Source organism: Danio rerio, chromosome 1 (assembly GCF_052040795.2).
Source record: "Danio rerio strain M-AB ecotype USA chromosome 1, GRCz13ab, whole genome shotgun sequence".
Lineage (NCBI taxonomy): Eukaryota > Metazoa > Chordata > Actinopteri > Cypriniformes > Danionidae > Danio > Danio rerio.
This window is the reverse complement of record NC_141021.1, coordinates 16,006,752-16,020,558: the sequence shown is the minus strand read 5'-3', so window position 1 is coordinate 16,020,558 and position 13,807 is coordinate 16,006,752. Positions and strand designations below refer to the sequence as shown.

General features: G+C 36.4%; 2 protein-coding genes across 5 annotated transcripts; both read left to right on the top strand.

Moving 5' to 3' along the window:
• The first annotated feature begins 219 nt into the window (after positions 1 to 219).
• On the top strand, positions 220 to 3,314 carry LOC147846746 (serine/threonine-protein kinase pim-3-like). Its single transcript, XM_087236964.1, has 9 exons — positions 220 to 242; positions 1,208 to 1,252; positions 1,492 to 1,749; positions 1,867 to 1,949; positions 2,063 to 2,113; positions 2,186 to 2,558; positions 2,683 to 2,862; positions 2,935 to 3,030; positions 3,128 to 3,314. The coding sequence occupies exons 2-8, from the start codon at positions 1,237 to 1,239 to the stop codon at positions 3,024 to 3,026; spliced, it is 1,053 nt and encodes a 350-aa protein (XP_087093090.1). The 5' UTR covers positions 220 to 242; positions 1,208 to 1,236; the 3' UTR covers positions 3,027 to 3,030; positions 3,128 to 3,314.
• A 3,404-nt stretch (positions 3,315 to 6,718) lies between these two features.
• Positions 6,719 to 13,767, top strand: LOC147846745 (serine/threonine-protein kinase pim-3-like). 4 transcript variants are annotated; one of them, XM_087236911.1, is made up of 9 exons: positions 6,719 to 6,853; positions 8,383 to 8,427; positions 8,667 to 8,924; positions 9,042 to 9,124; positions 9,238 to 9,288; positions 9,361 to 9,733; positions 9,858 to 10,037; positions 10,110 to 10,205; positions 10,303 to 10,489. In XM_087236911.1, the coding sequence occupies exons 2-8, from the start codon at positions 8,412 to 8,414 to the stop codon at positions 10,199 to 10,201; spliced, it is 1,053 nt and encodes a 350-aa protein (XP_087093037.1). In that variant the 5' UTR covers positions 6,719 to 6,853; positions 8,383 to 8,411; the 3' UTR covers positions 10,202 to 10,205; positions 10,303 to 10,489. The 4 variants fall into 4 exon arrangements, with proteins under 4 accessions (XP_087093037.1, XP_087093039.1, XP_087093036.1 ...); XM_087236913.1 differs by lacking the exons at positions 10,110 to 10,205; positions 10,303 to 10,489 and adding an exon at positions 11,856 to 13,767; XM_087236910.1 differs by lacking the exon at positions 6,719 to 6,853 and having other exon boundaries at positions 8,017 to 8,427.
• Positions 13,768 to 13,807: the final 40 nt, after the last annotated feature.

The window sequence follows — 13,807 nt, the reverse complement described above, 5'->3', positions numbered from 1 at the left end:
ATACAATCTTTTTTTGTTTTAATATAAATGAACAAGGCTAGATAGGTTAGGAAAATTCTAGCAAACGTATAAGCTAATTGTCATTACAGACCTTGTGATAGTAATTTAGCTTATTGAAAGCTGTATATTAGTGATGAAAACAGCTATTTAGATTCATACAAACAGAAATAATGTATTTATAAACTTGCACCTTTCTGCTGTGGACGCCATCTTGTGGTCAGACGCGGGAACTCATTCGGCAGGTGAACTTTTGTGCTTTCTAGCCGTTGAGTGAACACAAAGTCCCTTAAAAAGCCTTCACATACATCCAAAAATAACGAAAACATTATTAAAACTTAATAATATTAAATCTGAAAACAAGAGCCAATGAAAAGTACATAAATATGACTGAACCATGTAGCCTACCAGATGATGATACAAACGGCCATGTGATCTGAAATCGTGCGTAGACCATAGACTGTAAAATATAGGCATAGACATAGAAATTGTGAACGATTTAATTTACTTTCTATTATTTACAATAATAAACTTTTTTTTAACTTATATTCCTAATATCTACGTGAGCAGTTAGCACTGTACGTGTAATTAAACAGCATGCACTTACATTGCTTGGGCCACTAATAGAAAATATATGAGTTAATTTTATTATTTTAATTTAATTAATTCCTAAATAGCTGTACATTTTACAAAGTCAAACCTTGTCAAACCAATCTTGCTCATTTAGCATTATTATTACAGTTTCGTGAATTATAAATTAATTGATTTAAACTTCATTATTATTATTATTATAATTATTATTATTTTAACTATGTTTATTATTATTATTAATTATTTATTATTTATATGTTGAGATGAGATGAATCGTTTACTCACATGATTCAGATTGGCGATTCAAATTGTGGTTGCTATAGCAACGCGTGTTATGATTTGACTCCATATATAAACACCGAGACTCGCCGCTATCTGTTGATTGAGGAGAGGCGAATTTCTGAGACATTTGCTGAGGATTACTGTGCTGATACTGCGATTCTTCAAGGAGACCAGAGAATTTCTGACAGAAGACTTTTATTTTACAAGGAGATCGACGCTCAGAGCTGAAATTATTCCTTTTGACACGTTTTGTTGCTCTTTTGTTGTGTTTATTTTGATTTTGATCTTGTTTTTATTGACATTTTTATTGATATTTGATCTTTGTTCTTGTTTTCAGGTTTGCTGGAGTTTGGAGGAGTTTGTCAGATGGGTGAAAACCGCAGTGAGTGTTTTAGTTTTTATTTGTTTATGATCAATCATGATATGATGTTGTGTAATGTTTGGGGAAATGTGATGTAAATAAACTGGTACAAATGAACCCATTTCAACACAACTGTTCCCCGATATAAGTGATCAGATGTCTTTTATTCTCTGTAGATGCAGCTACTAAAGTTAATTGTTGATTAATTCTTATAATCTTATGATAAACGTGATATGTTGTTGTTGTTGTCGTTGTCTCAGGCCGCTCCAGATCCAGGAGTTCTGCTTTCATCCAGGCAGCTGTTCAGGACGTCAGGACACATGATGGTGATGGTGAAACCCAGACCGTGAGCCAAGAGCTTGATGGATTTCTCGCACCTCTGCCTTCCCTGTTGGCCAAATCTGTGTCCACAGATCAGGGTAACAGGAAGAGGAAGCGGCAGAGCGGCAGCCAGCAAACACCAGAAGATGAACGTCCGTCCACCTCATCTAGAAGAGCTCTCAAACGCTCTCGCAAAGGTCAGAATGGCTTATTGAAGAAGTGATGATGATGTTTCAGTAATGCTCTTTTACAGTTTTCTCTACTGCTGCATGTTTTCTTTGAACACACATTTCTACTGCTCCTCTGTGTTGCAGACGCGTATGCAAAGGGCCCACTGCTGGGAGACGGTGGATTTGGCTCTGTGTTTGCTGGGATGCGCAGGTCTGATGGACTGCCAGTAAGTCGTTTTCTCCGCTCTTCATTCAATCAGCCTTTAGAAATCCTGATCTCAGTAAATGTGATGTGTGAGGATCAGGCAGGTGTGATTTATTATGCTTTATCTGTCTACAGGTCGCCATCAAGTATGTGTCTAAAGAGCGGACACAGAGGAGACTGAGAGTTGTGAGTTCAGTGTGAACCTGTTGTTGTGTTTGATGTTTCATTGGGTTCTGAATCCAATCGTTTGTCCTGCAGGAAGGTCAGGGTCGGCTGCCGCTGGAGGTGGCACTGATGACCCGCGTCAATTCAGCTCCTGCCTGCCCCAACGTCCTGCAGCTGCTAGACTGGTTTGACCGTCCCAGACGCTACATCCTGATCCTGGAGCGTCCGGATCCCTGCCAAGACCTCCAGAGCTACTGTGAGGAGAACGACTGTCTGGATGAGGGTCTGGCCAAGAAAGTGCTGGTGCAGCTGATCGCGGCTCTGAAACACTGCGAGAGCCGCGGAGTCCTGCACCGGGACGTCAAGCCAGAGAACCTGCTGATCTCCACAGAGTCCCAGGACATCAAGCTGCTGGACTTCGGCTGTGGAGATCTGCTCAAGCGCTCGGCCTACAAATACTTCGCAGGTGGGTTTGTGTTGCAGAAGGAAACACTCTGTGGATGTTTGTGAGCTTTTGATGATCCACCAAAGGGAATTTGTGTGTGCTGGAGTGTTTTGAACGGGTGTTTGTGTCTCCTTGTGTCTCTCAGGAACTATTCAATACGCTCCACCTGAGTGGTTCTGCAGACAGCGCTACCATGCGGGTCCAGCTACGGTGTGGTCAGTAGGAGTGACCCTCTTCAACATCCTGTGCAACCGTTTCCCCTTCGGAGGCTCACTGAGGGTCACGTCCAGGAGCAAACTGACCTTCCCCATAACTCTGTCAACAGGTAAGAGACTCACTGAGAGATCAGCAGAAGTGTGTTGCTCTGTGTTTCTGAACACGGTGTTGTGTGTATCAGAGTGCCGTCAGCTGATTGGCTGGTGTCTCAGTCCAGCGGCGGCTGATCGGCCCAGTTTGGACGATATTGAGCGCCATCCCTGGTTACAGTGAACAGGTGGCCAGTGACTTGACACTTATCTGAGTGACGCACTCATGGCTTTGATTGTGTTGTTAGGGTCAGTCTGGATTAATGATCTTAATGATTTGTGTAGGGTGAGCAGGAGTCACACAGGAAGTGCAGAGAACTGCTTCCTGATCACCTGCAGAATGAGGAGTGGGCATTAACTAATGGCCGACTCACCCAGGGCCGGGGCCCCTTTACCTGCACTAAGCCACCGCTTCAGATGAATTTAATGTTAATAGGGATTTTAATAATAAACGTATTATTTAGACAAATAATCCAGGTGTAGTGTCTTCCTAGAGTGACTGGAGAGAGCTCAAATAAAGGGAGAGTTCACACAGAAATCCAGATTTACTCACTGTTTACTCAAACTCAAGCGGTTTCAAATCTTTAAGAGTTTCTTGTTTTCTGTTTTGCACAAAATAAAATGTTTTGAAGAAGCTGAAAACCTGTAACCGTTGACTTTCATAGTAGCAAAAACAAACAAGTCAATGGGTACAGCTTTTCAGCTTTCTTCAAAATACCTTCTTTTGTATTGAACAGAATAAAGAAACTCAAACAGGTTTGGAGCAAGTGAAAGGGAGTTAATGATACAGAATTGTTATTTTGGGGTGAACTATCCATTTAAGTCCTCTTAATGGAGGTTTTCATAATGGTTTTAAAATGAAGATTGCAGCTCTACTGACTGAGGCTAAAGGTGTGATGAAATATTGTTTTGGTTGTTATTCCATTAAATGATCTTATAGATCTATGATATATAAGTTTTGGTGGAGTTGTTGTGGTAATTTGCCCACAGTAGCAGTAAAACCTCTGAAATGGTGTACACATCTGATGATCTAAGACCTAGTTTTTTGTTTTTTTAATATTAGGAATGTTCAGAGCTCTGTTAGATGTACATTTGCATTCTACATTTCTGTTGTTGTAGCAGGGAGATGTTTGTTTTGTGGCATGAAAAGAGTTTAAGAACTTCAGTTTTAGCTGGGAGTACTACTGCATATGCACTCATGTGATTGGCTTAAATTATATTAAACTGAGAGACCCAGAAACAACACTGAGTCCTTTCTGAGACTGCAAGTCAAATATTCTGAAAAAACATTTAACCTTTCTTAAATGTATTTACATTTTTAATCATTAAAAACTTACAATATTAGAATCAATAAAAATAGGATGCAGATGCCAGAACATTGTCATTAACACTCTTTTGAATCATATTTCTACTAAAGAACAATGACTTTAGTTTACTCTACTTTACATTCTGCTGGTTCTGACATCAGAATAAATACTGAAGTCTGAACTCTGAGCCTTTTTCATTCCTCTGCCTTTGTTGCTGTGTGGAAGGCATGTCTAATGAAGCATAACACACTTCTTCACCAGCCTGAAACAGAATATATTTAATTAAAATAATAAACAAATAAATAAACAAATAAATATATTACATTATATTGATGTAATTTATGTTGCTGCTAAACTATTGCGAATAATATATATTAAAATTATTCTCAAAATGTGCTCATACCTCAACATGTCTGTTCTCAGCCCCATAACCTACAGAAACTTAACAAAAGATAAGAATAATTTACATTTTATAATTTGAGATATACATTTTTTACGAATAGCTGATGACCTGTAGTTTTCTTCTGACAGAGGCAGTAGACGCAGATGGAGAAGAGGAGAACACACACCGAACACACACTGAACAGCAGATTCCAGCAGAAAACACACTCTGATGCAGGTGATGTGGAGGTGCTGTTAAACCGTTCAGCACAAGGAGACTCTTGCTCTAAAATGAACAACAGGCCATTATTAAAGTGAATATATATTTAGTTATTATATTCATTTTATTTTATCTTAACTGATTACACACAATAATGAAAAATATGAGTTTAACACGGATGAATTTGCTAAAAGTGGTTGGAAAATCAGAAGTTAAAGATTCTAATATTAAATACACTATAAATCATCGTTTTACAAAATATAATGAATTTGCTGTTAATTTAATTTAAAGTATTATTAGAAACTAAGATACACTTTAAAAACTAATTATAAACACTTATTTTACTAATATACTTTATTAAATATACATTATTTCGGTATTTGAAGTCGGACTATGGCTGCAGGATTGTGTTGCTTAATTATTTGCAGGACTTTGCATTAATTATCGATAAAATTCATTCAAATAATATTAAAATAATAAAACTTTAGGTAAACATGTAAACTTATCATTAAAGCACAGCTATATTATGAAGAGATAAACTATAATTGACACTAATATTCGCTGTAAACCATAATCATCAAAATGAACTGAAATAAACACTTGAAATAAATTATTCTGAGTGTAATGAATGATTAAATAATTCCCCAGCACGGTTTAATTGAGAAAATATCTTTTGCAACACATTTTTAAACATAATATGTTAAATAAATAATCTCTAATAACTCATGACACAATATTTTAATAGTTATTTTACAAGACACTAGTATTCAGCTTAAAGTGCAGTTTAAAGGCTCACTGGGTTAATTAGGTTAACTAAAGTTAGTTTAATTTAGGCAAATCATAGGACAACAGTGTTTGGTTCTGTAGCCAAAAAAAAAAAAAAAAAAAAATCTTACAGGGCTAATAATAATGTGCTTAATTTTTTGTTTGTTTTTATCAAAAACTGTTTTCACTTCAGCCAAACTGAAAAATAAACTTCACTGATCTGATAAGATCTCTTAGATCATTGTCACAAAGCACAGATTTTCCATTAGGCTTTCTTTAGTCTTGTGTATTGATTAATGTGCGCGAGGGCAACTATTGGTTTAATGAGGGAGTTTTCTGAGAGATGAAGAGCTGTAAAGTGAGTGTTCAATTACAAAAAGAAATGATTATACAAACTCAGTGTTTCCTTTTATTAACATTGACAAAACCGTATTACTTTAAAAGAAATATGATTATCAAAGCATGTCTTAGAGCGAATAAGCCCAACAGGATTTTTATATAATCGCCTTTTACCTTAATTTATATATAAAATAAATGTTTAATTAGTAATCACTACTGATGGGTTAGATTTTCAATATTCAATATTGTTCAGTAATTATTCAGCAGTAATTAAACATCTCTGTAGCATTTCCTCCTGCAGATGTGGTTCAGTCAGTTCAGCACTGCAGGGAGCTGTCCATTGTGCTGAATTTACTCCACACTAAACTCTCTTCTCACATTAAATTCATTATAAGTGTCTGATCAGTGAACAGGATACTGTCATTTCTCAACAACTAAAGAAGGTCTAATGTAGAAATTAAAAGATAATAGGAAATACAAACAGATGGATTTGCTTTATGAAAGGAAATTTTGTTGAATGATTATTACAATTTGGTTTAAATGTTGAATGTTGCACTCGTATATGTTGCATTGCTCTGCTCTTCTTTAAATAAATCAAACCTCAGTTGTGTGCTGTTTACACTGTCTCTGATTCATGGCACGTGTTTTAATAAATCAGACTTTTGCATCTTCAGTTTCTCATCAATTCCAAGTCATGAAAATAATAAAAGCAACATTTACAGCTGCAGCGTGCACTAAATATTTTCTTACTTTTCTTATTTCTGTTTTTGTCTAACCACAGTTTATCTCATGCATTGATGTGTGTATTGAGCATGCAAGATCACCAGCTTGACCACAAACAGTTTTAGGACATTCAGTCTGTTGCATGCCTGAATAAAAACACTTGTGGTTTGTGTTCTCGCCTAGCTTTTCACAGCAACTGCAACATCACTGCACCAGGAGCGTCAGTAAAGACCAAGAAGAAGAAGAAGAAACACAGCACTGAGCCTGAAAGCTGATGTACTGTAGGCTGCAAGCAGAATCCTTTATGACCCAGAGATAATTTAATATAAAAAATGTATATCAATATAATAAATGAATCATATTATTAATCATATTATTCATTTTATAAATAATTTTTAACTACATTTAAAAAATAGAAACCTGTTTACCTTTAATATGTTTACTTTAATTAACTTTGATATATTTTTACTACTGTAAACTGGTGTATAAAATCAGGCCGCTTCAATGCAGACTTTGCACCCTTAACAGAAGTTCAGAAGCTCAAATCACATCAAATCATCAAACGTAATGACAAACGAGAGATGTTTTTCTGAATTTAATACAATCTTTTTTTGTTTTAATATAAATGAACAAGGCTAGATAGGTTAGGAAAATTCTAGCAAACGTATAAGCTAATTGTCATTACAGACCTTGTGATAGTAATTTAGCTTATTGAAAGCTGTATATTAGTGATGAAAACAGCTATTTAGATTCATACAAACAGAAATAATGTATTTATAAACTTGCACCTTTCTGCTGTGGACGCCATCTTGTGGTCAGACGCGGGAACTCATTCGGCAGGTGAACTTTTGTGCTTTCTAGCCGTTGAGTGAACACAAAGTCCCTTAAAAAGCCTTCACATACATCCAAAAATAACGAAAACATTATTAAAACTTAATAATATTAAATCTGAAAACAAGAGCCAATGAAAAGTACATAAATATGACTGAACCATGTAGCCTACCAGATGATGATACAAACGGCCATGTGATCTGAAATCGTGCGTAGACCATAGACTGTAAAATATAGGCATAGACATAGAAATTGTGAACGATTTAATTTACTTTCTATTATTTACAATAATAAACTTTTTTTTAACTTATATTCCTAATATCTACGTGAGCAGTTAGCACTGTACGTGTAATTAAACAGCATGCACTTACATTGCTTGGGCCACTAATAGAAAATATATGAGTTAATTTTATTATTTTAATTTAATTAATTCCTAAATAGCTGTACATTTTACAAAGTCAAACCTTGTCAAACCAATCTTGCTCATTTAGCATTATTATTACAGTTTCGTGAATTATAAATTAATTGATTTAAACTTCATTATTATTATTATTATTATTATTATTATTTTAACTATGTTTATTATTATTATTAATTATTTATTATTTATATGTTGAGATGAGATGAATCGTTTACTCACGTGATTCAGATTGGCGATTCAAATTGTGGTTGCTATAGCAACGCGTGTTATGATTTGACTCCATATATAAACACCGAGACTCGCCGCTATCTGTTGATTGAGGAGAGGCGAATTTCTGAGACATTTGCTGAGGATTACTGTGCTGATACTGCGATTCTTCAAGGAGACCAGAGAATTTCTGACAGAAGACTTTTATTTTACAAGGAGATCGACGCTCAGAGCTGAAATTATTCCTTTTGACACGTTTTGTTGCTCTTTTGTTGTGTTTATTTTGATTTTGATCTTGTTTTTATTGACATTTTTATTGATATTTGATCTTTGTTCTTGTTTTCAGGTTTGCTGGAGTTTGGAGGAGTTTGTCAGATGGGTGAAAACCGCAGTGAGTGTTTTAGTTTTTATTCGTTTATGATCAATCATGATATGATGTTGTGTAATGTTTGGGGAAATGTGATGTAAATAAACTGGTACAAATGAACCCATTTCAACACAACTGTTCCCCGATATAAGTGATCAGATGTCTTTTATTCTCTGTAGATGCAGCTACTAAAGTTAATTGTTGATTAATTCTTATAATCTTATGATAAACGTGATATGTTGTTGTTGTTGTCGTTGTCTCAGGCCGCTCCAGATCCAGGAGTTCTGCTTTCATCCAGGCAGCTGTTCAGGACGTCAGGACACATGATGGTGATGGTGAAACCCAGACCGTGAGCCAAGAGCTTGATGGATTTCTCGCACCTCTGCCTTCCCTGTTGGCCAAATCTGTGTCCACAGATCAGGGTAACAGGAAGAGGAAGCGGCAGAGCGGCAGCCAGCAAACACCAGAAGATGAACGTCCGTCCACCTCATCTAGAAGAGCTCTCAAACGCTCTCGCAGAGGTCAGAATGGCTTATTGAAGAAGTGATGATGATGTTTCAGTAATGCTCTTTTACAGTTTTCTCTACTGCTGCATGTTTTCTTTGAACACACATTTCTACTGCTCCTCTGTGTTGCAGACGCGTATGCAAAGGGCCCACTGCTGGGAGACGGTGGATTTGGCTCTGTGTTTGCTGGGATGCGCAGGTCTGATGGACTGCCAGTAAGTCGTTTTCTCCGCTCTTCATTCAATCAGCCTTTAGAAATCCTGATCTCAGTAAATGTGATGTGTGAGGATCAGGCAGGTGTGATTTATTATGCTTTATCTGTCTACAGGTCGCCATCAAGTATGTGTCTAAAGAGCGGACACAGAGGAGACTGAGAGTTGTGAGTTCAGTGTGAACCTGTTGTTGTGTTTGATGTTTCATTGGGTTCTGAATCCAATCGTTTGTCCTGCAGGAAGGTCAGGGTCGGCTGCCGCTGGAGGTGGCACTGATGACCCGCGTCAATTCAGCTCCTGCCTGCCCCAACGTCCTGCAGCTGCTAGACTGGTTTGACCGTCCCAGACGCTACATCCTGATCCTGGAGCGTCCGGATCCCTGCCAAGACCTCCAGAGCTACTGTGAGGAGAACGACTGTCTGGATGAGGGTCTGGCCAAGAAAGTGCTGGTGCAGCTGATCGCGGCTCTGAAACACTGCGAGAGCCGCGGAGTCCTGCACCGGGACGTCAAGCCAGAGAACCTGCTGATCTCCACAGAGTCCCAGGACATCAAGCTGCTGGACTTCGGCTGTGGAGATCTGCTCAAGCGCTCGGCCTACAAATACTTCGCAGGTGGGTTTGTGTTGCAGAAGGAAACACTCTGTGGATGTTTGTGAGCTTTTGATGATCCACCAAAGGGAATTTGTGTGTGCTGGAGTGTTTTGAACGGGTGTTTGTGTCTCCTTGTGTCTCTCAGGAACTATTCAATACGCTCCACCTGAGTGGTTCTGCAGACAGCGCTACCATGCGGGTCCAGCTACGGTGTGGTCAGTAGGAGTGACCCTCTTCAACATCCTGTGCAACCGTTTCCCCTTCGGAGGCTCACTGAGGGTCACGTCCAGGAGCAAACTGACCTTCCCCATAACTCTGTCAACAGGTAAGAGACTCACTGAGAGATCAGCAGAAGTGTGTTGCTCTGTGTTTCTGAACACGGTGTTGTGTGTATCAGAGTGCCGTCAGCTGATTGGCTGGTGTCTCAGTCCAGCGGCGGCTGATCGGCCCAGTTTGGACGATATTGAGCGCCATCCCTGGTTACAGTGAACAGGTGGCCAGTGACTTGACACTTATCTGAGTGACGCACTCATGGCTTTGATTGTGTTGTTAGGGTCAGTCTGGATTAATGATCTTAATGATTTGTGTAGGGTGAGCAGGAGTCACACAGGAAGTGCAGAGAACTGCTTCCTGATCACCTGCAGAATGAGGAGTGGGCATTAACTAATGGCCGACTCACCCAGGGCCGGGGCCCCTTTACCTGCACTAAGCCACCGCTTCAGATGAATTTAATGTTAATAGGGATTTTAATAATAAACGTATTATTTAGACAAATAATCCAGGTGTAGTGTCTTCCTAGAGTGACTGGAGAGAGCTCAAATAAAGGGAGAGTTCACACAGAAATCCAGATTTACTCACTGTTTACTCAAACTCAAGCGGTTTCAAATCTTTAAGAGTTTCTTGTTTTCTGTTTTGCACAAAATAAAATGTTTTGAAGAAGCTGAAAACCTGTAACCGTTGACTTTCATAGTAGCAAAAACAAACAAGTCAATGGGTACAGCTTTTCAGCTTTCTTCAAAATACCTTCTTTTGTATTGAACAGAATAAAGAAACTCAAACAGGTTTGGAGCAAGTGAAAGGGAGTTAATGATACAGAATTGTTATTTTGGGGTGAACTATCCATTTAAGTCCTCTTAATGGAGGTTTTCATAATGGTTTTAAAATGAAGATTGCAGCTCTACTGACTGAGGCTAAAGGTGTGATGAAATATTGTTTTGGTTGTTATTCCATTAAATGATCTTATAGATCTATGATATATAAGTTTTGGTGGAGTTGTTGTGGTAATTTGCCCACAGTAGCAGTAAAACCTCTGAAATGGTGTACACATCTGATGATCTAAGACCTAGTTTTTTGTTTTTTTAATATTAGGAATGTTCAGAGCTCTGTTAGATGTACATTTGCATTCTACATTTCTGTTGTTGTAGCAGGGAGATGTTTGTTTTGTGGCATGAAAAGAGTTTAAGAACTTCAGTTTTAGCTGGGAGTACTACTGCATATGCACTCATGTGATTGGCTTAAATTATATTAAACTGAGAGACCCAGAAACAACACTGAGTCCTTTCTGAGACTGCAAGTCAAATATTCTGAAAAAACATTTAACCTTTCTTAAATGTATTTACATTTTTAATCATTAAAAACTTACAATATTAGAATCAATGAAAATAGGATGCAGATGCCAGAACATTGTCATTAACACTCTTTTGAATCATATTTCTACTAAAGAACAATGACTTTAGTTTACTCTACTTTACATTCTGCTGGTTCTGACATCAGAATAAATACTGAAGTCTGAACTCTGAGCCTTTTTCATTCCTCTGCCTTTGTTGCTGTGTGGAAGGCATGTCTAATGAAGCATAACACACTTCTTCACCAGCCTGAAACAGAATATATTTAATTAAAATAATAAACAAATAAATAAACAAATAAATATATTACATTATATTGATGTAATTTATGTTGCTGCTAAACTATTGCGAATAATATATATTAAAATTATTCTCAAAATGTGCTCATACCTCAACATGTCTGTTCTCAGCCCCATAACCTACAGAAACTTAACAAAAGATAAGAATAATTTACATTTTATAATTTGAGATATACATTTTTTACGAATAGCTGATGACCTGTAGTTTTCTTCTGACAGAGGCAGTAGACGCAGATGGAGAAGAGGAGAACACACACCGAACACACACTGAACAGCAGATTCCAGCAGAAAACACACTCTGATGCAGGTGATGTGGAGGTGCTGTTAAACCGTTCAGCACAAGGAGACTCTTGCTCTAAAATGAACAACAGGCCATTATTAAAGTGAATATATATTTAGTTATTATATTCATTTTATTTTATCTTAACTGATTACACACAATAATGAAAAATATGAGTTTAACACGGATGAATTTGCTAAAAGTGGTTGGAAAATCAGAAGTTAAAGATTCTAATATTAAATACACTATAAATCATCGTTTTACAAAATATAATGAATTTGCTGTTAATTTAATTTAAAGTATTATTAGAAACTAAGATACACTTTAAAAACTAATTATAAACACTTATTTTACTAATATACTTTATTAAATATACATTATTTCGGTATTTGAAGTCGGACTATGGCTGCAGGATTGTGTTGCTTAATTATTTGCAGGACTTTGCATTAATTATCGATAAAATTCATTCAAATAATATTAAAATAATAAAACTTTAGGTAAACATGTAAACTTATCATTAAAGCACAGCTATATTATGAAGAGATAAACTATAATTGACACTAATATTCGCTGTAAACCATAATCATCAAAATGAACTGAAATAAACACTTGAAATAAATTATTCTGAGTGTAATGAATGATTAAATAATTCCCCAGCACGGTTTAATTGAGAAAATATCTTTTGCAACACATTTTTAAACATAATATGTTAAATAAATAATCTCTAATAACTCATGACACAATATTTTAATAGTTATTTTACAAGACACTAGTATTCAGCTTAAAGTGCAGTTTAAAGGCTCACTGGGTTAATTAGGTTAACTAAAGTTAGTTTAATTTAGGCAAATCATAGGACAACAGTGTTTGGTTCTGTAGCCAAAAAAAAAAAAAAAAAAAATCTTACAGGGCTAATAATAATGTGCTTAATTTTTTGTTTGTTTTTATCAAAAACTGTTTTCACTTCAGCCAAACTGAAAAATAAACTTCACTGATCTGATAAGATCTCTTAGATCATTGTCACAAAGCACAGATTTTCCATTAGGCTTTCTTTAGTCTTGTGTATTGATTAATGTGCGCGAGGGCAACTATTGGTTTAATGAGGGAGTTTTCTGAGAGATGAAGAGCTGTAAAGTGAGTGTTCAATTACAAAAAGAAATGATTATACAAACTCAGTGTTTCCTTTTATTAACATTGACAAAACCGTATTACTTTAAAAGAAATATGATTATCAAAGCATGTCTTAGAGCGAATAAGCCCAACAGGATTTTTATATAATCGCCTTTTACCTTAATTTATATATAAAATAAATGTTTAATTAGTAATCACTACTGATGGGTTAGATTTTCAATATTCAATATTGTTCAGTAATTATTCAGCAGTAATTAAACATCTCTGTAGCATTTCCTCCTGCAGATGTGGTTCAGTCAGTTCAGCACTGCAGGGAGCTGTCCATTGTGCTGAATTTACTCCACACTAAACTCTCTTCTCACATTAAATTCATTATAAGTGTCTGATCAGTGAACAGGATACTGTCATTTCTCAACAACTAAAGAAGGTCTAATGTAGAAATTAAAAGATAATAGGAAATACAAACAGATGGATTTGCTTTATGAAAGGAAATTTTGTTGAATGATTATTACAATTTGGTTTAAATGTTGAATGTTGCACTCGTATATGTTGCATTGCTCTGCTCTTCTTTAAATAAATCAAACCTCAGTTGTGTGCTGTTTACACTGTCTCTGATTCATGGCACGTGTTTTAATAAATCAGACTTTTGCATCTTCAGTTTCTCATCAATTCCAAGTCATGAAAATAATAAAAGCAACATTTACAGCTGCAGCGTGCACTAAATATTTTCTTACTTTTCTTATTTCTGTTTTTGTCTAACCAC

Coding starts and splice junctions, on each gene's coding strand:
- LOC147846745 (XM_087236911.1), top strand. Junction 8,925..9,041: donor TCTCAAACGCTCTCGCAGAG/GTCAGAATGGCT, acceptor TCTGTGTTGCAG/ACGCGTATGCAAAGGGCCCA. Junction 9,734..9,857: donor GGCCTACAAATACTTCGCAG/GTGGGTTTGTGT, acceptor TGTGTCTCTCAG/GAACTATTCAATACGCTCCA.
- LOC147846746 (XM_087236964.1), top strand. Junction 1,950..2,062: donor GCAGGTCTGATGGACTGCCA/GTAAGTCGTTTT, acceptor ATCTGTCTACAG/GTCGCCATCAAGTATGTGTC. Junction 2,559..2,682: donor GGCCTACAAATACTTCGCAG/GTGGGTTTGTGT, acceptor TGTGTCTCTCAG/GAACTATTCAATACGCTCCA.